Source organism: Miniopterus natalensis, chromosome 13, assembly GCF_054644295.1.
Source record: "Miniopterus natalensis isolate mMinNat1 chromosome 13, mMinNat1.hap1, whole genome shotgun sequence".
In the NCBI taxonomy this organism is placed as follows: domain Eukaryota; kingdom Metazoa; phylum Chordata; class Mammalia; order Chiroptera; family Miniopteridae; genus Miniopterus; species Miniopterus natalensis.
The window spans coordinates 38,677,046-38,703,423 of NC_142093.1; the positions used below are offsets into that span (position 1 = coordinate 38,677,046).

The 26,378-nt window shown below is 50.8% G+C and overlaps 2 protein-coding genes across 8 annotated transcripts in view; both read right to left on the minus strand.

The window, feature by feature from the left end:
- LOC107529293 (aspartic peptidase retroviral like 1) overlaps positions 1 to 26,378 on the minus strand; it is a 136,041-nt gene that overhangs the window by 19,557 nt on the left and 90,106 nt on the right. For 5 of the 7 annotated variants that reach the window (XR_015715529.1, XR_015715528.1, XR_015715527.1 and 2 more), the window contains 2 exons: positions 25,518 to 25,706; positions 16,425 to 16,638 (listed from right to left, as the gene is read on the minus strand). Coding sequence is in view for 2 of the 7 variants with exons in the window: in XM_087823614.1 (XP_087679740.1) it covers positions 21,109 to 21,113; positions 25,518 to 25,706 (194 nt within the window). In the remaining 5 variants the exon portion in view is untranslated. Of the gene's footprint in view, positions 1 to 16,424; positions 16,639 to 21,055; positions 21,114 to 25,517; positions 25,707 to 26,378 lie in introns of those variants that run through there. The other 2 variants (XM_087823614.1, XM_087823613.1) reach the window with 2 other exon arrangements.
- Positions 14,787 to 16,419, minus strand: ASPRV1 (aspartic peptidase retroviral like 1). The gene has a single exon (XM_087823612.1). The coding sequence runs from the start codon at positions 16,143 to 16,145 to the stop codon at positions 15,369 to 15,371; it is 777 nt and encodes a 258-aa protein (XP_087679738.1). The 5' UTR covers positions 16,146 to 16,419; the 3' UTR covers positions 14,787 to 15,368.

Sequence of the window (26,378 nt, forward strand, 5' to 3'; positions counted from 1 at the left end):
ATTTGTTGATCAAAATTAGTAGCAGCACTGGCTGCTCCACCTACCCATGTCCCCTGCTCTTGTGCTCGCTCTTAGTGCCCTCAACTTTGTGACACCTCCAGTGCATGCTGGGGCTGCGTGACAGACAAGAATTCCTGTCTTTCCAGCAGCCCACGGTCTGACGGGAAGGATCACACCAGTATAGTTAGTTGTGGAATAAAGATGTACAGGGACGTGCTATGAGAAATCAGAGGTGGCGGCATCCAAGTCGGGCCTGGAAAAAGAGTGGGTATTTGCTAGGAAAGGAGACTTGCAGAGAAGGAAGACATCCAGTGCTAAGAGGCAGGTGTTCGGGGAGGGAACCGCTCCTGGGCTCAGCTGTGGCCTGGAGGCTGGGAGCATGGGGTAGGCCATGGGACACGTGCAGGGAGGGACAGCGCACTGTGGAAGACCTCACGTGCTGCACGACTCATTGAGAGGAGGAAAGGCACCCAGTAAAGGAGGTTGGTTCCTTTACATATTAACCCCCTCAGTTAATTTAAATTTATTAATTCATTTAACAAGTCGGGGTTGGTTCCTTTACATATTAACCCCCTCAGTTAATTTAAATTTATTAATTCATTTAACACCTGGGCTGTGCCGGTCTCGGTCATACAGCCGAAGACATGCCAAGGAACCACCACATAAAACCCTGCTGTCTGGAGCTGTCCTGAGGTGACCGACTGAGCTCCTGCCCTGGGCCCAGGAGGTGTGCTGAGCCCAGCGCACCATCCTGCCCCGACTCTTCTTGCTCCCCCAAGAGAGCACTTGGTTAGAGTCAAGAGGAAGGAAAAAGATGTCATTCTCCTTCTTGACCAGTGACTGCTTATTCTAAAAACTGCCTGAAATTTTTGGAAGGTTTTTATGGCACCCTCGAAGTTAACTATGTGGCATGGAGTCTGCGGGTCTTATGAAAAGGGATCTCCCTGGTACTTCCACTTGGGGAAAGTGGCCTAACTCTCGCTTTCTCCAAAAAGCAGAGGCCCTGTGCTGGCCTGTCTAGGATATGATCCCAGGATCCACCTCTGGACAGGCTCCAGATGGAAGCTACCAAAGAGTGAATTGTCAGCAGCGTGGAAGAAAGCTCTGTTCTCCCACGGTGTCAGGAGCCCCGCTTACTGTGGCTGAGGAGGGGAAGCTTTGAACCACAGATAATTAGGACAGCTCTTGCTTACAGACAGCCTCCCCCCAAGCTGACAAATTCTATTCCAACGTTTCCTGACTTTGTTTGTCCACAGTTGCCGGGTGAAGAGTGTCCTTCATTATGCTATATGGGGCCAGGTCACAATAATGGGCAACTCACATGTGCTGAGTGCTGGGTTCCTCCCTGACCTCTCTTACCAGCCCCAGGGTGGGGGAGGGGGCTGCCATCAAGGTCCCTGTTTCATAGATGGTGATGACGCAGGAAGAGAGAGGTGAGGCCTTTTGCTCTAAGCCCACAGAGACAGCGAGCTCTGACTCAAGCCCCATTCCTTTGCCTCCATTTCTGCAAGAGCTGCGTCCAACTGTAATCAATTTTCCATGGAGAGCAACTTTCTTTTTTAAGCCTTTGAATGCAGCTACTCACTTCCCATCGAGGGGCCTTCGGTTTCAGTTAATGGGGCAGAAATTGCGAACGCACCGGACACTTGTGGATTGTCACTGCTAAGTCATCGCGCTTCCCTCTATCATGTCTCCCCTCCCCGACGATGGGGAGGAATAACCCAGACTCCTGAACCTCCAGGGGGTCTGTGGCCACCACCCAGTATGCTCCTGGGGGAAGGCATCCTGTCCAGGGATTGAAGACACTCTTTCTACACCACATCTTTTGGTTGTCGACCCTGTGACATCACTGCTTATTCAACCAGCATTTACTAACAACTTCCACCTAGGCCTTGGCATCCCCGTTATCAAGTGGCACTTTGGTCTACCTCTTAGATGTCACTGTGACCTAGATGAGGAGGGACACGTCAGGCTCTCTGCCAAGAGTCTCTGGAACAGCAGCTTCTTATTCCCATTGCTTTCTTGTGCCTTCCCATCAATTAGGAACATTGGGCTCCCCGTGACCGAGGGCCGCTCAGGCAGGGGCTCCACAGGAAGCATCGTTCAGGGCTCGGCACTAATTGGGCGGCAGGTATCTGCCCACTCTGTCCCACATGGAGCGTCCTTGTGGAGACCAGTCAGGTGGCTGGGGCTGCTGACTGCTGACTAGAGGTGAACATGTTGCCCAGAGGGAAAAAAGCTGCGTGGTGGAGAGTGTGGCTGACCTGTCAGCAGACAGGACAGGCTCTGCCAGCCTGGAGCTTCTGAGAGCCTCCCTTGATGTGCATGGAGGCAGGCTCAGGATTTAATGGGACAACTGAGGCAAGAGCCAGCATAGAGGCAAAGAGTATGGCCCCAAGGACAAGACAGAGCTGGGGAACTGGGGGCAGAAGAGGTTCACTGAGGCCCTGGAAGAAGAGGGAGGAGCCTTTTATAGGGTGCTCCTGGCCACACCGGGGGGCAAAGGTATGTAATGAGAGTCCAGGTAGAAAGCTCTGGGTCAGGACGCGTCTGCCGTTAGGGAATCCATGGGCCCGGCAGGGGAGACACCTGGGAGAGCCTGTGGGGCAGAGGAAAGGGGGAAACACCAGCCCACCAACCCTGTTGGCCACCCAGACGCCAGGCTGGGTAACACCTGGGGACCGTCCCCAGCCCTGCAGAGTGGCCAGCAGGGATGGGAGACCCAACATCCATCTGCTAGAATGGTCGTTTGGTTAAAAACAGAATGTGTGACAAACTCTTGCCTTGCCTTGCTGATACTCCCAGAAGGTAGGAGATGCTTTATCATAAAGCACTGGAGCTCATTCTGATCAACAAACACGAGCGAGCTGGCCAAGCGGAATGAGAGGCCCTGGGGAGAGGGCGCATGGCTGCCACGCCCTTCAGCCACCGGGGAAGGGGTCCTGGGTGCTGGTCGAGCACAGAGACTAATCAGATGGATCCAAGGACCAACGCCGACTCCACCCTTTACACTCTGGGTGACCCGGGAAGGGGCCTGGGCTCTATTTTCCTGCTCTGTAAAGTGAGGATGGTACAGTCGTCCCTCCGTATCCGAGGGGGTTGGTTCCAGGACACCCTTACCCTCAGACACCAAAATCCAAGAATGTTCCAGTCCCTTATATAAAACGGCCTAGTGTTTGCATAGTCTTAGAACCTACATTTGCATGCAGGCTGCAGCAGGGTGTGCCCACACACCTCTTCATCTGCGGGGACTCAGGGTAGTGTTTAGCACATGGCAAATTCAAAATCTGCTTTTTAGAACTTTCTGGGGTTTCTTTTTAAGAATATTTTTTATATTGGTTGGTTAAATTCACGATATAAAACTTGTGCATCCAGAGGGCTAAATGTACTTACCTCCCAGGGCTTTGGGGGGATTAGTGAGATAGGGGATTAAAGAAAGTCTAGCCCAGCGCCTGACACTCAGGAAGCATTCAACACATCTGAGCAATTAGGATGATTTTACCAATAAGGAGAAGAGTGGGAGCCCTGGCAGGACTGTAGCTTAGATTTCTAGAGACAAAATTCTGACATTCAGACCATTAATCAGCCTGAAGGGAAATGACACTAGACGGTAGGGGAGTGTTCACATATGTCATCCTGACTATGCCATTTAGACAATAGTGGGCAGGAAGTGGTTAAACTGAAAGGGGGAGCAGAGAAGAGGGTGACTCAGGGACAGAACATGGCCAAGAGTGGGGAAGGGGACATTTGTCAGGTGGTGCCTCCTCTAGGTGGTGTTCAGAAAATCAAAACAAACCCAAAAACCCCTCCAGCCTGGCAGGGCAGCTGGGAGAATCTCAAAGAGGAGAGCGAGACCTTGCTAAAATGCCTACATCTTGCAAGTATTTCACCCAAAGTGAGGGAGGTGCCTGAAGTCCCAGCATTTGCGTGTATCTTTCCAACAGAAAGAAAATTCAGAACAATAGTAGCTAGAGCTCTAGCCAGACAATCAACAAAGACACCACACTTCAAGTGTAAACTCTGAGTAACTACAGAGGTTGTGACCAGTCTCTGCAACTTTGCAGTTAAAAGCTTTGCTCAAAGCAGCTGCCAGTTAAGTGCAGACCAGCACCGGGCATGGAACAACTCAGGGCCCGGAAGAGGCATCAGTGGAAACGGATGATCAGGATGGGACCTGGTGAGGCTCCGCTTTCTCTTCATCACACCAAGATCCTTTAATGTTGGGCAAAACCACCTTTCAGAACTCAGCCCAGGAATCCCGTTGCTTTCCCTGATGAGTGGGTGTGTGTTTCCTCGGGGAAACAGTGAATCATTAAATGGATCCTTTTTCTCTTCTTGCTTTGGCTGCCAGGAAGCTCAGCCAAATTCACACCTCACCTTTAGTAATTATATGAGACTCTGTGATTTGTATATTTGTGTCCTAAATTCCCCCTAGCCTATTCTCTGATCTAGATTTTTATTTAAATTGTTTCCGATTTTAATGTACGTACTTTTGGAAGTCATTTCAAATCCACCTTTGTAGAGAACAAGGAAGACGTGGTTGTATGAGTGCTGCCTGTGTGTAATTAAAACTCTCTGGTCTTTTCTTTTGCAAGCAGAGGGTAGTGAGGTTGACTAAGCAAGAGTGAGTTCATTGGAGTTGAGAGTGTAGAGAGGAAAGATGAGTGTGGGTTTGTTTAAGAACTGGAAACAAATTTGCCAAAGACTGGAAGTGAGCTGCCTCAGGGCTGAAGGTAATCCCGACTGACTGTCTAGAGGAATCAGGCTCCCTGGGGGTTTCTGCAGAGGCCTGAGACAGCGGCAGAGGGGGCCTGGGTCTGAGTCACCTGTCAGAAGCGGAAGGAACACCACCCTTCCTCCCCAACTCAAGCAAGTGCCCTGGATTGCAAAGAAATGAGAATAACAATTTTACAGGACTAGCCTGGACTCTGTTCTGATGAATGTTTTAAAAAGGAAAGTGACTTGCAAATTTCAGCATTTTATTAACAAATTTCTTATTGCCCCACCAAAATTAAATTAGTGGACTCTGGTCGATCTGCAAGGTGTCCAGTGGCATGACTGGGCCACTGTCCCCAACCCTGTCTCATTACATGAATACAGTAATTTGGAGTCAGGTATGGATGGCACATTCCCCACACCTGGGGTGGCCCTGAGGTGGCAAGGTGGCACCCAGTCGCCTGACGGAATCAGGACCCGAAATGTGATTGATGGGCTGAAGGGAGGGTGCACCTTGGACACAGACAAGAGCAGGCTCCTGTACTTGGCTGTGAATGGAGGGGGGGCAGGGGGCTGTTTACAGCCAGTGGGTCAAAGAGAAAAAGGGCTCCACGCTGAGTCTGCAGAGCGAAGGGGCCACCGCCAAGGGAAGCCCCTCTGTGCCTCAGGCAGAGGCCAGAAAGCAAATGAGAGTGAAAGAGGGGCCACCGGACGGAGCTCTGGGCAGCCCTGGGCCTCAGCGAAGCCCGAGCTGGTCTCCCTGCTTCCTCCCTGGCTCTGCTCCCCCTTCCCCACCCCCAGGTTCTTCCCAAGCGCCATAAGATCCTTTGAAAACAGTCACCAGGTCCCAGCCTTCCTTGACACAAAACCTTCCTGTGGAACTCCACCTGCTCAGCAGAGCAGTTGAGTGGCTTTGGTGGCAAGTGGGGACTTGATCTGGCCCTGGCCACTCTCCCTGAGGCGGTGGCCTATCACCCGACCCCTCACACACTTGGCCCCAGCCACCCTGGCCCCCAGGATGTTCCCAGACACCCAGGGCCTTTGCACATGTTACTCCTTTCATTGGAATGCCTTCCCCTTGACACCTTTATGGCTATTCCCTCACTTCGCTCAGGTCTCTGCACAAATGTCACCTTATCCACAGGCCCAAGTCCCTTTGTATAGGATCATACATACCCCATACCCTACCCACTATCCCCCGGCCCTGATTCCTTTTTCTCACTACCACATGACATTGCAATTTTGTCTGTTTGATGTAAAAATGGAGCTGTCCCAGAACCTAGAACAGTGCCCGGTACATGCTGGGTGCTCAGCGACACACATTGGGGGGGGGGGAGGGTGAGAGGCAGAGACAGACTTCAGGCTCAGAGCTGGGGTAGAATAGTCTCGGATGTCACATGCCCCAAGGGAAGATGGTAAAACAAAGTGAGTGAGGTTTTACTGCAAATTAAGGACCTGATTGGCACCAGGGCTGCGGGAAAGCGCCACAGCAAGGGCCCCGAAAATGTGTGGGCTTTAGCGCAATCCAGGGGACTGGTCAAAATCAAAAGCTACCTGATAGAAAACAATCTGGTTGAGAGCAAGTGGTGGGGGCGGGGCGTTGGCAATTCAGCCCAAAGGACAATTTGGTCTAAAATTATATTCCATGTTATGTTTTAACATTGGGATTTTTTTTTAAGAAGGGAGAGGGAGCCTGGCCGTCATGGCTCAGCACTTGAGCACTGACCTATGACCCTGGAGATCCCGGTTTGATTCCCAGTCAGGCCACAGGCCCCGGTTTCGGGCTCGATCCCCAGCAGGGGGCTTGCAGGAGGCAGCAGATCAATGACTCTCTCTTCATTGATGTTTCTCTCTCTCTCTCCCCTTCTCCCTTTCTCTCTCTGAAATCAATAAAGATATTTAAAAACTAAACACAACTACATTTAACAAAAAAAAAAAAAGAAGGGAGAGGGAGAGAAAAAGAGAAACAACAGTGTGAGAGTGGAACATTGATCGGCTGCCTCCTGCATGCCCCCTACCAGGGACCGAGCCCACCACCTGGGCATGTGCCCTGACTGGGACTCGAACCAGCAACCTCTGGTGCGCAGGAGGATGCGCACCCGAGCCACACCGCCAGGGGTAAGCATCGGGATTTTGATGTGGCACGGGGGTGGAGTACATCCTTTTGTGCCTTTTCAAGTAGTTTTCTTAAATTAGTTTTACTTTCTGCTTTAAGTTTCCAGTTAATATTTCAGCCAATTATTTTAATTCTGTTCTTTTCTTAAAACATACTGTGCAATGTCATGCACATAGATTAAAGTGCATAGGAGACCAATGTGCTGCTTTGCGAGTTTTATCACACCAAGTGGACACAGCCCGTCTGGAAGGCAGGCACCGTGGCCCCGGGTGGCCCCGGGCGCCCCTCCTGCCACGGCCTCGCCGCCGCCCTGCCCTTGTAACTTTGCCCCCTGCGCCTGCCCTTCCGGGCACTGTGGCTTAGCTCCGCCTGCTCGTTTGGGGATCGTGTACAAACGGGATCCCACCGCGCGGCTGTGTCTGGCTATCGTGTGCGGCGTGAACGCGGTCCCTTCCTTTTCGCTACTGTGCTGGGAGGTCTCCAACAGCAAACTGTCCAAAGCGGGGGACTGGTTCAATCGAGTACGGGTGTTTACAAAACACAAAGTACTACATAACCCTATTTTTGCTAAAAAGGAAAAAAAAGAGAAAATGAGCGAGTGAAAGAGAAAGAATGAAGGAAAATACATCCGTGTGAATGTCTAAAGAGAAAGGTCTGCAAAAATATGCCATGTTTGACCCAAGGAGGGTGAGGGTGCCACGTGCTTTGTGAAGGTTATTTATATACATAATTGGGTTGACCTCACTTTCTGGTTTTCCTAAAGTGAGCACGCATTGCTTTTGTAAAAAAATAACAAAGCAAAACAAAAAACACCAAAAGGAATTTAAATGATGAAAAAATTAACCAAGCAACAGTAAATAACAGTCAAAGAAAAGGATCTGGAATTTTGTGGAGGTTTTAGGGGTTTTTTTCTCCTGGTTTATTTTCAGTCAACTGTGTTTCCTCTCCTTGGTTGATGATTTTTATGAACTTTTTATTTTCATAAATTGGTAAAATAACAATGAATGTCTCCATGTTCGTGAGTTTTATAAGTACCTTATACACTGCTTAAACAAGACCTGTTAGATCCTTTCAAATTTGTTTTCCCCACTCTGTCCTGCCTTGCTCTATTTATAATAGCTGAAAACAATCTACATTCGTTTTGACCAAATCTTTGTCCAGGCTGCTCCAGCAGACTAAACTGAACATTCTGAGTCAGGTTGGCTTAAACTCCAACCTCAGTTCAGCACTGACCATCTCCGCAATTGACTGTTGGGCAGACTGACCTCCCCGGGTTTCAGTTTTCCCATCTGTTAAATGGGATAAAACTGACATTGCAGGAGATCTGTGAGACTTAGGGAAAAAATGCCAAATCAGCAACCTGCACGTCACCTGAGGCCAGTTTCTCAGCCTCTGCACGACTGATATTTGGGGCTGGAGAATTATGTGTTGGCAGTGGTGTGGTGGAGGGCAACCTGCGCATTGTGGGAGGGTCAGTAGCATCTCTGACCTCTACCCACTAGATGCCAACAGCATGGCCACGCCAAGTTATGACAACCAAAAATGTCCCCATTGTTGAGTGTGGCCTGGGGGCAAAACCCTCCCCAGTGAGAACTGCTGCCTTAGACTTGTCCCTCTCTCACATCCCATAATTGATGTCCCCAGGTCCTGTTGGTTCCCCTTCCTGTTACCTACAGAATCAGTCCCCTTCCCCACGGAGCCTCCTGAGCCTGCCCCTGGGCCAGCACAGAATCCTCACCAGACCACTTCCTCCATCCGGTCTCGTTCCGGGTCCCCTCCCCGGGCCGCCGGACAGGACAATACCACTGTGTGCTTTGGCTCCCGATTCTTCCATCTCGGTAAGTAGCCTGGCCTTTCAGGGCACTCTTACGTCACTGAGCCAAGCCAGTGTTGCCTATAAGATATGACACTTTTCTTCCCCATCTTTTGTCCCTGCCTAAACCCACGGTGAGACTCTGTTCGAGGGCCCTGGACGGGGAGGTGGGGGTGGCCTTGGGGTGTGTAAGAGGAGACAAGGAAGACGGACCCGGCTGGACGGGATGGATGGTGGTCAGTCCTGGAGAGAACAGGCATTCACACGCCACTCAGCAGCCTCAGCCTGAGGAAGCGGCAGGACATCACAGCAAGGAGCTGCCTGGTGTCGCTAGGGAGGCAGGACGTGAAATCTGGGCTTTTAATGCCCCACCACCCAAAGCAGCACAGCCACATGTCCTGAAGGGCTCGTGTGGACAGGAATGTGGGCCTCTCCATGGCAAGAGCGCGCCTGGGCACCCATGACTTCCAGCCCCCCACCTTCATCCCCACCCCAGATGTTGCATAAGATTCTGGGACCTTTTCCCAATCCAGAGCAGGGAGTCCCCCCAGAAAGACTGAGTGACTGTCTCAACAGGTTGGCTGAATGGGGACTCGGAGTTGGACATAATTAGCTTTAATTTGGAAAAATCATCTTAAAATGACACCTCACTGAGTCTGTGAACTGAGGCTCAGAGGCGTTACAAATGCAGATGTCTGCATGTCACTTCCCTGCCTACAACCCTTCCTGGCTCCCCTAGGGACGAAGGCCCTGACTACACACAGCAGAGGAGCAGGGCTCACTCCCATGCCCGCTCCCAGGGCAGACACCTCCAGTCAATCCTGGCATCTTGCTGGCCGCGGCTGAACGCAGCCCCCGAGTCCTTTCCAGCACCACCCAGCAGGCACCTGCATGGGACTGACTCGGAACCTGAGCCGAAGTCAAGTATTCTCTGTACTTTCAGACCCACTCCCACCACCGCCTCTCCCACACGTTTTACTGCTTCTTAAATCAGGATGTACCATTGGTACATACATTTATGTTACAAGATTTATTTTTTTCTTTCTCAAAAAAATATTATTAAACTTATAATGTACTTTTTAATCGAGTGCCTCTTAGAGCTGAAGAAATGTAACATCGGCTCTCTCTGGCCTTTGGGAGTTTCCTCAAAGGTCATTCAGTATCCTCCACACTTGGCCCTGTGTTCCTCTCCCCAGTCACCCTGTTAGCGTGCACCAGCCCTGCTCGACCTTGCTCCCTTTCCTAACTTTTCTCTATCTCTCCCACCTCTTCTTGGGAAATGACCACTTGTGTCTCAAAACTCAGCTTAAAGATCTCCTCTGTGGAGTCCTTCTGACCCCAGCATGTGGCCCTCCCTCCCTGTGCTCTTGCACAGATGGGCAGGGACACAGCACCAAGCCTGGCTCTTCAGACTAAATCTCTAGAAGCCAGGGCCCACCTCACATATTTCCCAGGCAGGAAGACACTATAAGAGGAGCTGAGAGGCTGAGCAGGCCAAGCCTGGCCCCACGCAAGTCCAACAGGCAACACGTGCCTTGGAGAATTCACCCCAGCCTGGGCTTGGGGGAGGCTGGCCCACCTTATCCGAGCAATCAGAGCTTGAGCCAATTTACAAACCCACGAGGAGAACAGCTGGGTGGAGTTGATGGTCAGAGTGGCCTGATCAGAGTTTGCCCTCCTTGCAGCCCAGCCAGGGAAGCCACATTTATCACCCTGGGTTGCTTGGCAACAGGGGACTCGGGATAGGGCGGTGACTGATGGGACTGGAATGTGTGGCGGTGTCAGCTGACAGCTGCCTCTGTGTGTCCTCAGTGGCTGAGGACCAGGTGGGCAGTCCAGGTCACCTCTCTGGGGCATGGAGACTGGCCACTCCCTCAACATTGCCAGGAGATGACTGTGGCCTTTGGTCTCTGACTCCAGCTGGCCTCCCGATGGGCACATTGTGTCCTCAAGATAAGGTAATACCTTCAGACTGGCACCCAAAGCCTTGCACAGCTGCGAGCCTTAGCACTTCTTAGGGTGACTGCAGTCTGATTTCATAATTTACGCTTCTTATTTGCTGACAAGGACCACCCACAGCTGGCACTGAGGAGGGATTAGTAACTGGTTGCTTCTAGGTGTGTTTTTCATAGGCATATGGGTTAGCATTCTGAAACTGCTTCCTGGGTGTTCTAGAACGGAGCCAATAGGTAACCTGGAGCCAGGTTTCTCATTCTTGGGGAAAGAAGTTACAGACATGGAGAGGGGGAAGGTTAGGATAGTCCCCATGGTGCTGGGTTGGAATTGGAGGTATCAGTATGAATTCAGATTTTTAATACACAGAGTGATAGATATAAAAACATACGCAGATGTACTATGTGTGTTTGTCTTCGCTCTGACCACTGAGAGGACTGAGAAGTCATGACACCCCAGTAGCAATGAGCACACCTAACACCCAGACCCTGGTCTCTGCGTATCAGGCTCTACCAAAAAGAACCAGAGCTCTTGGGAGGAACGGTTGATTCCTGGGCTGGTGCAAGGGAGGAACAAAATGAACCTGGAACATCTTGTGACAGAAAATAAGGAAGGGCTCAGATTATGACAGGGACATGTCCCAAGAAGTCAGGAGCCTTTTTGAAGAGGCTTCTGAGGCCAAATCTGAAGCAATTTGAACATCAGAATAAACAACAATAGTAGCAGAGTATAAATGATTGAATAAAATAAGTCTGTGAGTCTACAATGCTATAAATAATAAAGAAATAGACAGGAAGGGAAGGCTTTTCTTTAGAGTTGAGTGCCAGCTAATAAATGTGGAGGGGCAGAACTAAAAGGTCACCATTGCAGGCAAGGATCATCGATGGATCTAGTGGGTGACAGTCCTATGAGAAACAGGCTACCTATATATTTTATATATAATATACATTTCCCATAGTATCAACCCAGAAGACATTCATTAATTACACAGGAAAAAACAGTTTACATTGGAGGAACCTGGAAGACACCACTTTGTCCAACTGGTTAAAGTTAAATCACCAGTAATACAATAAATAGGCATTTATTCTGTCATGAAATTCTGTGCCTCCTGATGTGAGACACTGAGAAGGACACGTAGCTTCTGGTATTCCTGCCAGAAATGCACAACCTGAATCTGAGAATGAGAAAACATCGGAGTCACCCAAATGTAGGTTCATATTGTTCAAAATAAGTGACCAGGTCTGTTCATAAATGTCAAGGTCATGAAAGACAGGCAGGTTGAGGATCTGTTCAGATTAAAGGAGACTAAAGCAATGTGACAACTGAATGCATTGTGTGGCTGGATTGGATCCTGGATCAGAAAACAATTGGTTCCTTTTGCTATAAAGATTAATGGGTTAATTGGAAAAATGCAATGCACTCTACAGATTAGGTTATAACTATTATACCAATGCTAATGTCCTGATTTTGATCACTGTATTCTGGTTACATAAGAGGATTCCTTCCTTTTAAAGGAAATAAACACTAAAGCATTTAGTAAACGTTTATCATTTTGCAATTTTCAAACCGTTTATATACATATACAGGGGAAAAAGAGACGGAGATTGAATGATAATGTTAATTGGTAAAATGTTAATATTGGGGAAAACTAGGTTAAACGTATATGGACATTCTTTGTACGTCTCCTCCAATTTTTCTGTACGTCTGAAATTATTTCAAAACAAAAGTTTAAAAATGTATGTTTGCTGGATAAAAGCATGAGAAATTATCTAGCACTCTGGGGGGGACTGGGAGGCATTTGGTGTGTGGTGGTCACTAGAGAAGAGGGGTCTTGTAGGGCCATGAGTTGCCCGTTCACTAGAGGGATCAGAATGTTCTAGGCCAGGGCTTTCCAGACGTTCGTGCGCATGGGAACCACCTGCGGGTGCGGGTGCGGGTGCTGGCCGGTGAGGATGAGGCGCGGTTTTTAACCACCCCCAGCTGGTGCTCATGCTGCCTCCCTGTGACCCTGGACCACCCTTTGGTTCACAACGAGGTCGCTACACCTGGGTCTGACCGGGGCTGCTGGAGCCCGGCTGCCTGAGGACCACCTGAGGGGCCAGCCCTCATCGCTCCTCCCGGGTTCCGACGTGCAGCCAGGGTTAGACCCTCACACTGATGCCTGCCTGTCTCCTCCCTCCCTCCATCTCAAATGCACACTCACTGGGGACACTGCCCCGGCGCCCAAGCTGGGCTCTGCAGCCTCCCCCCGCCTCCCCTGGAAGCCAGATGGGCCCTCTGGTCTTCCACGCTTCAGGCACGCGCGTGCAAGTCAAGCCCTGACGCCTCCCCCAGGCAGCCGCCCTCCCCGACGTGGCCGACACGCACCCTGGCCGCTCTCCAGGGCTCTCCCGACACTCTGCTCCTGGGAGGGTGGCGTTCACCATCCCGCAGCCCAGGCTGCCCCCCACACGTTTGCACCACTGACCTCACACACACAGCGCCTGTCTTGCCTCACTCGGATGAGACCCACGGTGCTCTAGGTAAGAACCACCACTGAGCTCCTTCCCCCACGGGGGCTCCTCACGCGGGGCCCAGCTGGGGCCCAGCCCATGCGTTCCTCAGGGGAGAGCTGGCTGAGAACCTGGTGGCCCAGACAGGTTCCTCCTTCAGAACAGGGAGCAAAGGCCTCTGCATCTGGGACGCAGGCCGCCTGTTCTTGTTCACCAGCCTGCCGTGAGTGGGGAAGGGCAGGGAGAGGACAACTTGGAAGCTGCCCCGGAATTCTGGCCTGGCACCCAATTCCCTGTGCCCGCGCCGTGCCCCTGCCTGCTTCCCCACCCACCCTCTCCCCATCCTCTCTCCCTCCGCCCAGCACGTGGCTAGGAGCTGAAGGACCTAAAGGAAATAGGTCACAGGGAGGTGCCACCTGGGTTGTCCCCTCAGGGGAGGGTTTGGCCTAGGAGACAAGCAGCTTTTGTTAGAGGTTGAAAACCAAATTTGAGAAGGGAGACGGGGTGGGGGACAGGAGAGCACCTCCTTCCCCGGTTCTCCTACCTCCTTCTCTGGTTCCAGCTCCACTTCGAGGCTTCCTGATGGGCCCACCCCTCCTCCAGGCCTCTCTTTCCTGGGAAAAGACTTCCCCTGGTGCAGCCCCGCCCACCACCCAAAGTTCCCTGGGGCTGAGGAGCTAATTCCTATGAAGATGTTTGGATGCCCAGGGCCCCGCTGCAGTAATCAGGAGGCTAAGGGGCTGAGCAGGTGCCTCCGTTTCCATAGAATCAGCTGGAATTCAAGGGGGGAGCAGCAGCTCTCTGCTCAGATCAGCTTCAAGAGGTCCAGGGCCAAGTGATACTCACCTGTTCGGGCAGCCTGCTTGTCTCGGAGATGTCCAGGTGGAAACCTCCAGCACAGGCTCATTGAACCCTCATGAGGGGAGGATGGCCCTTCCCACCTCCCACTGAAAGCTCTCAAAGCTTTGTACCCTCAGTCTTTTGACTGGGGGTTTTCAGATTCCTGCCCTGCTCAGTTCCAGAGAAAGAGGCAGGCATTTGGAAGCAGACTGTGAGTGGACCCTAGAAGAGATGGACACCCCGTTCCCAGATCTGGGAGTGTCTCCCCCCACTCCATCCTGCCTCTCCAATATCAGGCTCTTTCCAAGTCCCTCCAGGAAGAAGCTGTCCTCCCACCATCAGGGCCCCCTGCTCTCCCCACATCCTCTGTCCTCCAGAACGCCCTGGTGTGGCCCATGCAGGCCAAAACTTGTCCCCTGGCCTTGCATCTGCCTCCAAGCCTGGCTCCCAGGCAGCTGTAGGAAACTACTTGCCAGGCAGATCCCTTCCCATCTGTTTACAAGAATGGTAAACTTCCAATCCCCAATCAAGACACCTCACAAATAACTTTAGGATCACTTTTTGGTATAAAGGGAAATTTAGATGCTATAATATTATAGTTTGAAGTGATTAGAGGAATTATGACTCAATTAAAAACGGTGGCAGGAATTATGGGGAAATAAGTCGAGATATTTGAAGTCGAGGCTGTCATGAAGTCCCAAATACATAGTCACCGTCTATATATTCTCCTATATCCGGGTAGGCACCCGGTAAACACTGGAATCTTCCTTCTCTTTGACATTTACACCCTGTTTTCCTCACCCTCTCACATCCCTCCCATTCATCCCCAATCAACACATGATGTTGTTTTGCCATGAGTCAATCTTTATTGGGTTTGGAAGTAATGAGTTATTGGCACAAGGCTCTGTGGGTTTCAAGGCAAATGACAGGAGGAAATATACATTGTGCAGGTGGAAAGACCCAACAGGGAAGAATCCCTGAGCAACTGTGACCCTCACCCAAGGGAGCTGTGAGGACCCTGCAGCCAGAAGCCAGCCCAGCTGATTCAGGCTGCACAGACCTGAAGGATATCCAGCCATGTCTCAGGGGAGCTACGAGGTCCTCTAGTCCTCTCTCAAAGACAGTCATTTCTAGCCTTCATGGAACCTTCTTCCAGCCTTTGAGTATCTGCCACCAACAGCAGCTTGGCAACCGTGAGGACCCTCTCTCCCTCTCGGAAAGCCAGCCTGACTCCTTCACTTGTGCCGTTTCAAAGGAAGCCTCCCCTACCAGGGGCAGATTAAGGCCCCTGCAGAGGGAGGAGGGGGATGAGTAGAGGAGGGAAAGAGTTGATTTTAGAGGGTTGGCCAAGCCCAGTCACCCCCTGAGGACCTGCCCTTCCCCATCCACCAGGTGGACCTTCCACCAATATTTGGGGGGGTAAGGAAATGGGGGCTTTTCAATAGGAGGGCTGCTGCCGCCCCTCCTCCGAGGGCTCCTCCTCTATGAGCTCCAGGTCAAACTCATCTTCCAGGGTCCCTCCAACAGGCAGGAGGCGGAACTTCTTCCCTTTCAGGGTACACGTGCGGTGCTCGAAGTCCAGGACGGCGTTGTGGTCCTGGAGCACGTCGGTGCCGATGATGGCTTCCTCAGCACTGGCGTTGGCCACCAGGAACTCTGCCTTGAGCTTTAGTTTGCCCAGTGACACCACCGTATCCCAGATGCCCAGGATCTTCATTTCCGCCCCATTGGCCACTTTTACCACATTCTCAAAGGGCCGAAGGGTGTCCAAGTCCCCATCGGTGACCTCCTCCCACAAACTTGGGTGGACCACTGAGACCTGGGCCCCGGAGTCCACCAGGAACCTCACAGGCACTTTGCCAATTTTCCCTTTGAGGTAGTAGCCCTTACCCATGCTGTTGGCAAAGACGATCTCCTTGGGCAGGTGGCTGTGGGCAGCTCCGGGCCCCCCGAAGGTCTTCAGCAGGGCCTCTTTCACAGCACTATAGTCCCCCCGGTCCTCAGGACTGAGTCCATCGTAGACCTTGAGGGCATCTCCCCTGAGGGATTCTTTCAGGAACCTTAGCTGGGTGGCATGGTCCCAATGGTTGAGGTCGTTGATGACCTCAAAGCGGTGCAGCCAGAGTTGGGGAGCTATATTGGCTCCATCAAAAGGTTCTGGGATGAAGGCATGCTCTCGGCGGCCTCCCTGGCTCCTGGCTCCGCTCCCGGCCATCCCTCTGCTGTCCTCTGGAACTGCAGCAGCAACCCACACCAAGTAGAGAAAGCCACAGAGCAGTGCCGGCGCAATCACGCTGGAGAACAGGCCTCTCTAAACAGGATGTTGCTCAGGTGCCCGGCCTGGGGCAGGCAGAAGGGACCAGGTGAGCGTTGGCTGATGAACTGCTGGGTGCAGAGGTGGCTACTGAGGCCTCTCACTCTGCAGAGCCTTTTTGATGCCTAGCCGGGGCCCCAGGGCTCCCCATTCTCCTTTGTTCTGGAAGCTCCGCCCCTGCTTGTCCTGCCCTCCTGCCAGCATCCTGCCTGACAAGCAGGATCAGTGCCTCACCCTCTGCATCCATCCATGAGACTGGCACAGGCCAGCCCATGTTGCAAGAAAGGCCAGTCTCAGTCAGAGGGGGCCTACTAAGGTACCCTCCCCAGACTCTGTCCCAGAATAACACATGAAGACACAGAAGACCTTAGGACATCCAGGGGTTTGTCCTCAGCTGGAGAAGGAAGGAGAGGCAGGGATCAGAGGCCCATCATCCTCTAGACCAGGAAGCCCTTTGCCCTCAGCCCCAAGTGACCACTTTGAGTGGTTAAAGGAAGGGAGCTTACATTAATTGCGCTCCTACTATGTGTGAGGCATGGGGTAGGTGTTTCTCATACCTTCTGAGCCAAGTGTGGAATCCCATAAGATTCCCCAGACAGGGAGATAGAAGAGGGTCACAAAGTCAAGAATGCACAGAAATAGTTTCTAAATGATGGGACACACACACACACACACACACACGTACACACAAAGCATGAACTCAATTACTGCAGTAATTTTCCCTCATATCACATCTAATTCAGAGTCAGCACTCTTCCAGGGTAGGCCTCAGCCCTTGTGCCCTCATTAAGTCCCTGAAGTGGGCTGGTGCCGATCTTGAACTCTGGGAGTGAACCCCGGGAGCGGGAAGCCGGAAGCCAGGGTCCGAGTCTAGCTCCAGGTCCAGGTCCAGCTCCAGCTCTGGGGGCACCACATGCGTTGTCTCCTCCCAATGGCCCCTCTCACCTTCCAGGAACCTAAGAGCCCCTTCCCCAGGACTGCAGTCCTCCCCCCTCCAATCATTTATAAAAAGAGCAGCCAGGGAATTTTACTCCCATTTATTGTGAATGGGGGAAAGTCTGCCATGTTGGTGAAGCTTTGGCTGGAGGAGGTTGGCTGCGCGACCTCCTGCTGGAGGTGCAGGGCCACACTGGGTCACCCCAGGCCACCCCATGGATGCCCAGAAGGTGGATCTGTGAGTCTCAGGGCAGGGGCCTGACTTAGGCCTATGCAGGGAGATTGGGACTGTTGGGGGAACTCACTCTTATGACCTCATTCAAATGACACCCCTTCCATGGAGCCTTCTACCCTGCCCCTCACAAGTGTGCTCACTCCCAGTTGAGTGTGTGTTGCCATGTGCTGTGTTGGTTTGTTTACCAGCCTGTCTCCTGCAATGAACAAGGGTGTGAGGCTCACGCATATGAGGCAGTTGTGACTGTCTCCAGCCCCCATAGAAACTTATTCTGGGGTCAGCAGGTGCTCTCTGCTGGACACCAGGCCTGGCTGAGCACTCTCCCCAAACTGGAGAGATTAAGACAGGAGAAGAGCAAGAACCAGTGGCATACCTGTGGTTCTGGGCTGTTTCTCCTGGCCCATAGCCTGTTCCTCCCTGGCTCCATGTACCAACCATCACCTAGTACCTGGCTGAATCCCAGGGGACCCTGGCCCCAATCCTGCCTTGGGATGGTCCCAAGGTTCCCAACCATGTCGAAAGACCCTCAGTCCCTGCTACTGTCTCAGCCCCTTCTACCTGACACAGTGAGCCAGCAGAGAGGCAGCTGGGTCAACACCTCTCACCACAGCTGCCAGGCTAAGGTGGGGCTGTCGTGCCATTCCAGGAGCCCAGAGAAGGGGGAAATGAAGTCACTGGGAAGGTGTCAAGGGCAGATGGGTCTCTGAGAAGATTGCATAATAAAAATCCTGCACCCAGAGAAATGTCCCTGCCACCTGCAAGACCAGGAAGCCCCTTCTGCAGGTGGACTTCTGTGGATAGTCTCCCAGCCCCTGGGATGGGCGTTGTTCTGTGGCCCAGGGACATGACCTATTGGCTTCCTGGCTCCCTGGTATTTGTTACCCCCACACACCTGGTCCTCTGGAAGTGAGAATGAGTGAGGAGGCTGACATGTGACCAAGGGAGGCGAGAGGTGGGGTGGCTTGTCAGTTGGCGGATTAGGACTGCTAGATGCCCCAAACTGTGGCTCTTCAAACCACTGTGGTGATACTGAAGTCAGATCTCCCCATTGCTCTGAACTAGTAGGAGGCAGTCACTAGAACTTGGGTTGTGGCACTTCACTTGGTTGGGTTTGGTGTTCACTTTGGCAAAATAATTTCATATCCATCACCTTAGTGAGCATCATGACAACCTGTGAGGCAGAGCAGCCCACCCTCCTTTAGGTTCTGAAGCAGAGGGAGCTTGAATGGTGGATGACTTGCTTTAGGCCCCAAGCTGTCCAATGCATGGAGAAGGGTATTTTGTAAATAAAATTTGGGAAGTGGGCATGCTGGGCTCAGAAAGGTGTACAGCTAGGGCTTGGGAGCTTGTGCAGTTGATGGCCTCTGATGGGAACAGTGATCTAATGAGCAGTGAGAAAGAGCTGACTGTTACATAGTCAAGAATTTCCTGAGCCAGTTGTTAAACCAACTGGTAGCTTTGTGGGAGTATTTATACCACAGAAATTGGCAAATTCTAAATCAGGACTTCCCCCCCCCCCCACCTCTGGAAATCCAATTTATCATCACACCCCTGCATGGGGAACTTGTTCTCATTCTCTCCTCTCCCCACCACCCCTCCATCCCCGGTGGAAAAAGCCCCATGACAAGTGGCTAACAAGTTTCTAGCAATCTCCAATCCTGCTGACCACTTGTCTGAAATCCCCTCTCTAGCCTAACTTGCCCCACGCTCCTCACAACCTTTACACTTTTGGGTCTCTTGACTTGAGGTAGGGGGCCTTCCTCAGGGAGGTCCCCCAGGCTGGTTCACACAGTCCCATCTGGGATCCATAAGACAGAAGCACACGGAGGCTGGTTGTTACTAGGAGAACTGGAACAGGCTGAGTTTAGGGACTAGTCAGTCTCTGGCTAGGATCAGAAATAGGGTGAAGTAAGTTCTCAAGCTCCCTTAACCCTTGGGAGATGCCCACACGTGTTAACACCCCAAAACCACTCAGGGACCTGAAAATTGCATAGCAATTTCTAAACCAGCTGGGGCAGACCAGGTGTCTCCTCCCAGAACCTCGGAAATCATGGCTAATTATTGACAAGTATAGGTATTGGGGAGGGAACACCCTCATTATTACCCATCTCCTGAGTATGTTCTGCACACGGTACTTAACCCGAGAGGAGGTAAATCAGGACAGTAAACAGGAAGGACTGAGGGAGTCCCCACCCTCCACACCCCCTCACTGAGATTTCAAGGCTGTGGACTCTGCCAGCCCAAAGCGGCCCGGCTTCCAGCCCCCGTTGGCCACTCCCCCCTCCTCCCATTAGAGCCCCTGTCCTAGAGCACTGAAGCACTTGGTGGGCAGTGAGGATACAACTGGAAACCATGGGCCTCCTTCTCTGGACTATTTCTGCTGCCTGATGATTTCTAGGAGCACAAAAGGCACCAGATACCGGGGAGGAGCCTGAAGGCTTCAAGTCCTGAGGATGGAGGGCAGGGCCCGGTGATGCAGGGTGGGCTGGGAGGGGACAACCTGGACATTCTCAGGAGATCATCTGAGCAAAGAGCCAAGAGACGTTATGGCTTTGGGTGCTCCAGTGAGGCCCAGGCTGAAACAGAGGGAGGGTCAAGCAAGGTGCAGCAAGTCCCACAGAGACAGGTCAGCTGCTGCAGCTCCTCCCCAGGCTCAGAATGCCCCACACTCCCAAGGTCGAGGTCACCATGTGAGCTGGATGTGGAGAGAGCGAAGGGGGATTCAAAGACTTTTTAAAACAGCAAAGAAAGGCCGAAGGGAGACAGGAGGTGCACTCTCTCCAACCAGGGTTGGCTTCATGGGCATCTGACCTGTGCATTCGCACAGGGCTCTCACTCAGGAAGGCCAAGGCTTGGTCTGCTGCTCTTCTGTTGCTGCCTTGAAATTTCCAGTAATTATGAATAAAGACCCCACACTTTTGTTTTGCACCAGGCCCTGTAAATTATGTAGCTGGTTTTGTCTCCAACCAACCTGATGGGGACTTCCTTTACACACACATACACACACAACACAAACAGATACACATAGACGCACACTCATTACCACACACCGCACACAGATACACTGTCTACGAAAACACACTCCCCACTACTATACACACTGTGCATACGTATAACACACACAGTCACTACAGTTCTCAGTTCAATCAGCTAAGACATTGTGTAACTTGCATATAGACTTCAGCTGCTACATTTCATTTTACATATTTACTTGCACACACATTTACACTGAGTATTAAAATCATATTTACTGGAGGCACCTGCTGTTTATTAGCCTCTGGGCACACTTGCTGGCTCAGAAAACTAGGCAGGTCCCCATCACCATGGCTTACAAGCCAATGAAAACAGGATACAGATGTTTAACTGCCCAGTTTTGAAGAATTTAAGACTAACATGTATATGCAGGCTGACCACTTGAAGCAGCCCCGGTCACAGCCACGCCACTTTGAAAGTGGGTCATCCTGCCTTCTGCCCTCCCACATTGTGGGGCCAAGGACAGGATGTCCTCCACTGTTGCCATTTCTGGGCACTCGATGCCACGAGCAAGGCCCCACTTTCCTGCACAACCCCCGCCCCAGCCTGTCCCGAGGCCCCAGCCCCAGGGTTGGTGTGAGTGTGTGGGTGTCTAGGGCTGATGGCACCTCTCCCAGGAGCAGGGCCATGGCTTCTTCCAGCGGTTATGGCCTCAGGTCTTCAAGCTGGAAAGAGGAGCAAAGAGGTGACTTATGTACAAAAATCTTAGGGATGCAGATCAGAGCTCAGTGGAGTCTGGGTGAGCTCTGACTAAAGCCAGGCGTGTGGGAAAGCCCAGGGCAGCAGCAGGTTCCTTATTCCCAAACCACAAACCTGCAGACAACCAATGCTGCTATTCCCAAGCAGAAACGACCCAGCGGTCATGTCAGTCACCACCAAAGGCACTTGGGCAAGACAGCTTTGTCTTAACTGGTCCCTTCCTGGTCTCTGCTGCAGCCTCACTGACACAGGCCGTCCTGCTGGCAGGCCCTTCCGCAGTTCTCCACTCTTTCAGAAGCTTTCCTCACATCTGAGTTGCCACCCAGTTCAGAACTCCCACCCAAAGCAGCCCAGCTCAGCCCAATTGCACCCTGGGTCAGCAGGTAGCGAGATGCTTGGTGCCAATCGTGGCCCCAGAGGGTCCTGGAGGTGTTTAGGGGGCAGTAATCCCGGGCCCCAATGCCACTGCCAGCCCTCCAGGCCCAGGGTCAGGGCCAAGGCCAACCGAGAGTAAGAACAAGTTGCTGACTAACTCCCTAGCAGTCCAATTGCCAAAACCAGTTCTTTCCCTGTTTTTATCTTTCAATCAAATCTGAAGATTACCTAAGGTGTTCTGAAGTCTCCCCACTCCTCTCCTCACAGCCCAGCCCTGCACACCGGCCTTCCGCCTCCTTCCCAATTCCTGATGCCCCCACCCTAGACCAGGCCCTCCTGCCTCTCTGCTCTGGTTTCTGCCAGGCTCCCTGTGGGCCCCGAGGCCCCGGGGTCTGCCCACCCAGAGGGACTGTTCTAAGGGAAGACCCTATGCAGAGCCACCGCCTCCTCTCCCTCCCACTTAATTAAGGTTGGAAGTGGGACTTTTAAGACAATTGAAACAGCTCTGCGGACATTAACCCACTTCTGACAAACACTCCTGAAATTTACAAAATGTTGAGATGATCAAAATATACAGACTGGGTATTCTCCAAATACAAGTGGGCTTCTAATGACACCAGGGAACTTGGCTCTAGACACATGGGAGACTTTTGTGCAACTTAAAATACCTCAAAGGCAGCTTTGAACTAATCCTGAAATAGTTTTAATTGCTGCTAATGATAACTGGTATTGTGAGCAATGCAAACATATAAAATAGCTTCAGCACTGGGAACTGTTTCTTTTGAATCCATTGCCAACTTAGCTTTGCTCCTAACTATAGAAGATGGGGGACAAAGCAGGGCCCCTTCCCTCTGGCATGTCAAAGTGGTCTCTCTCCTCCACCACCCAGGAGAAGCAGGGGGAGGCAGGAAAGGGCAGAAGGAAAAAACAGCTCCCATGCATTAAAATCTTCAGATTATTGGTAGCAGCACTAATAAACATTTATTGAGCATCTACTGTGTGCCAGACACCATGCTGGTGGCTGTAAATTAGTATAAGGCACTCCGAGAGTCTGAAGCACAGATGGATGGGCCATGCTAAGTAAGTGGGCTGATTTGATTCCGTACATATTTCTAGGGCCAACTCTGCCTCATGTTGGGCGGTGAGTCAGCCCTGAGCCCCACCCTCCAGAGTCCCCAGGTGAGTGGGGAGACAGACTCACACAGAGAGATAAGTGTGGGACGTGGGCAAGACAGTGACCCAAGGAGCATTGGGCAAGTTGTCCCACCAGAAGTCAGCCAATATTACCTAAGAAAACCAAAGGTGAAACTAATGTTAGAGGGAAAACCTGCATGAGCACTGAATCCAGGGAGAAAGGGCACCACAAACCACAAAAGGGGATACATTGTTGCTCACAGAGCAGACTCTCTGGGGAGGGATTTGGGGGTGCAGGCCACAGCACTGAGCCATGTATGGACACGCAGACAGGGGGGCTCTGGAGGGTGGGATCAGTCTCTGGATAAAATAGTCCAGTTAAAAATACGTGTGTAAGTATAGGAAAAAAACTGGAAGGAAATACACCAAAATAATGACAGTACTGATTTTCAGATGGTAGAATCATGAATGATCTCAATTTTCTTCTCTATACATTCAGAGAATATATTCTTTAATAAGAAAAACAGTATTTAAAAATAAAGAAACTTGTTCTTGCAATTTTCTGTAAGCTTAAAGTTATTTCCAAATTAAAAAGTTTTTAACCAAGGGCATATGGGAAATCTCTGTCTTCTGCTCAGTTTTGCTCTGAACCTAAAACTGCCAGGTTGGTCCTGGAAATATCAGGGGGACCGCTCTGTAAAGTGACCACCTAAACACTATGCTGTACACCTGAAACTAACACAAAATAATATAGAATGTACAGTGTAACTGAAAAATACAATTTTAAAAAATTTAGAAAACAGAAGGACCACTCCCCTCAGTCTTTCATGGGCTTTCTCTCATTCTGCACTCTCCCCAGTCTGTCCCCCTGGCCTAACCTCGCTCCTCTGCTCCAGCTGCCCACTGCCACGTCCACCTACAAGTGCCACTTTCAGCGTTGAAAGTGTTTTCTCCCTGGACCCTCTCTGCCTCCTATGTTCCTCATCTGGGGAAAAGGCACCACCATGGAGCCGGTTTTCCTCCCCTCGCTGCCTCAGGCAATGACTGATGGGTGGCCACCTTCTGCGGGCTCTCCCTCCTGCGTCTCTCTCCCTCCTCCCCTCCCTCTGCATCCCCACTACCCCAGTTCAGGCTCTACTATTGCGCCAGTCATTCGGCAGGTCTCCCTGCCTCCTGGCCCCTCCCCATTAATCCACTCTCCCCAGGGCAGCCGGAGTCCTGAGATGTAAGTCTGCTCATGCCATTCTTCTGTTCAACATTCCTCCGCAGCTCCTCATCCCAAAAATCAAGTCCTGACTCTCAAGATGGCACTTGAGGCCTCCTCCCTAGTTCATGCTCCGCCTATGCTAAATGGCTCATATTTACCAAAACGTGACAGGCTTTCTTTTGCCTTTTCACAAGCCACTCACTTGGCCAGACTAGCCTTCCCCACACCCCTGTTCTCATGGCGAACCCCAACTCTTCCCTCAGAGGTCAGCTAAAGTGTCCCCATCTCCGGGAAGTCTCCCTTGATTTCTCCAGCAAACTAAGGGGCTCCCTCCTCTAAGGTGCCATCACAGGGACTGCAATCCTCATGCCACCTGCAAGCTCCCGGAGGCCAGGTCCAGGCCCATTCTGAGCTGGAGCGCCGGACCATCTAGGCGTGAAAGTTGTGGTCTTTCTGGGTCTTCGCTCATGTCCTTCCCTCTGCTCACCCATAACCTGCCGTCCTCCAAGCCCAGCTCACTGGCCTTTCCCTGGAAGCGCTGCCTGTTCTTCCTCAGCAACCCCTCTCTCCTGTGTGGCTGTGAATGTCAAGCTCGGCTGTGCTGTCTTTTCCAGTATACTAGTGGCAATTAAATTTTTCTTTACTGTGATCATAGTATTCCTCATCATACTCCAGCACACATATGCATTATGTTAGAGATATATATACTTATCTATAAATATATAAGTGTATATTTAATATATTTATACATATTAGATACATGTACTTATTTATACTTATCTATAAATATATAAGTGTATATTTAATATATTTATATATTATATATTTAATATTAGTATATTATGTAATTCTATGTCCTATATTTAATATTAATACATTATATATTATGTGTTTAATATATTAGTGTATACTTATTTTTATATATAGCTGAAACAAAATATATTTACTACATGCATTGTACTCCGATATTTTCTATTTCACTCCACTTCTTTTTCTTTATTTAATGCTGGTAATGACAGACTAAATTACACTCCCAACCCACAGGTTGATCCCCACCCACCATCTGAAGCCTCTGCTGCAGCCCGAGGGGACCACTAGGGCTTCCAGCAGGAGCAGTGTGGCAGAGGGTGGGTTAGCACGGTGCTTCTCAAATGTTCTAGGGAGAAGCACCAATTTTGTAAATTTCCAATCTGTCATGTATTTTACTTTTAAAAAATACAATAAGAATGAATTTTTTGAAAATAAAATAACAAAGATGTGTTTTAAATGCAAGCCCCGATTCATATTATTAGCTCGTAGACCCTGTGGAGTAGTGGGAGGAATGTGCTGGGAGGTGGACACCAGGTAGGGACCAGAGGTGGGAGGCAGCTTTGCCAGCCCTTTTCATGCCTTCTTCAAGTCCTTGGCACGTGGCCACACCTGCCCTCTGGATCTCTGACCTGGAGCAGATCCAGTGTCCACAGTCTGAGGGGCTTTGCAGAGGAGAAAGGGGCTGCTCTGCCAGCTCCTGCCTTGTCAACAGAGCCAGGCTACCTGAGTTCGAATCCTGACTCAGCCACTAACTGGCTGTGGGCCGTGGACAAAGGATTTAACCTCTCCAAGCCCTGGGTTCCACCTAGGATTGTCCCAGCAGATTAACAAAGCAAATCCTTACCTCGGGGCTTGGCCCAGGGCCAGAACCTGGTTTGCACCCCCGGCTTATAGCTCTCACGGTTATGATGCTGTTGTCGTCTCAGGTCTTTCTGAGTCAGCCTTGTCCTCACAGGTCCCTCCTCTTTGTCCCTCATCCACCTCAGCGCCCTGCTTCTTCTCTGCCTCTCACTCTTAGAAGATGGCTGGCATCCTACATGGCAGAGAAAATAATACATATATGAGTGTGTTATAAATTTTATTGACATAAAGGATGTTTAGCAATCTACAAATAATAATAAAATATACAGTACTCTTTATTGTAAGTTGCTTAGGGCAAACTGACTCTTACAAATGCTTCATTGATTTTTAGCAACCTGCAGGACCCATAACCAGCCTATAACAATTGATAAATGAGTGGAGTTCCTGTGTAAATGCTGGTTGATAGTTTTGTTTGTGGCAACTAGTAAGAAAAAAGTGACACAATGAAGATACATGTTGGAACTTCGCTTGTTTGTCAATGATGTGAGCAACATCTTCACTGAACGAGATCATAGTTTTGGGGCACTGGAAGAACTTTTGCTCCAGGTTTCTGTGCCATTCACCATGCAGTGGCTACAGGCACAACATACATTTAAGTTTAATGTGCATTATTAACATTTTCTCTATAACTTTCTTAAGCCTAGACAGTCAACAAACAATAAATCAAGCCTTGATTTGTGGGATTTGCCAACTTCCATAGTGTAAATATTTCCGCCATGACCAATTTCAAGCTATTAATATGATGTCACTGAAAGCAGAGGGGAAGAAAAGCACAGTAACACATTATAGATTATTTCCACAGACATAACAGACGTAAATAATCTTAAAAGCATAAATAATAAAA

Excerpts from the sequence above, each read along its gene's own strand:
- ASPRV1 (XM_087823612.1), bottom strand. The coding sequence starts at position 16,145 with ATGGCCGGGAGCGGAGCCAGGAGCCAGGGAGGCCGCCGAGAGCATGCC.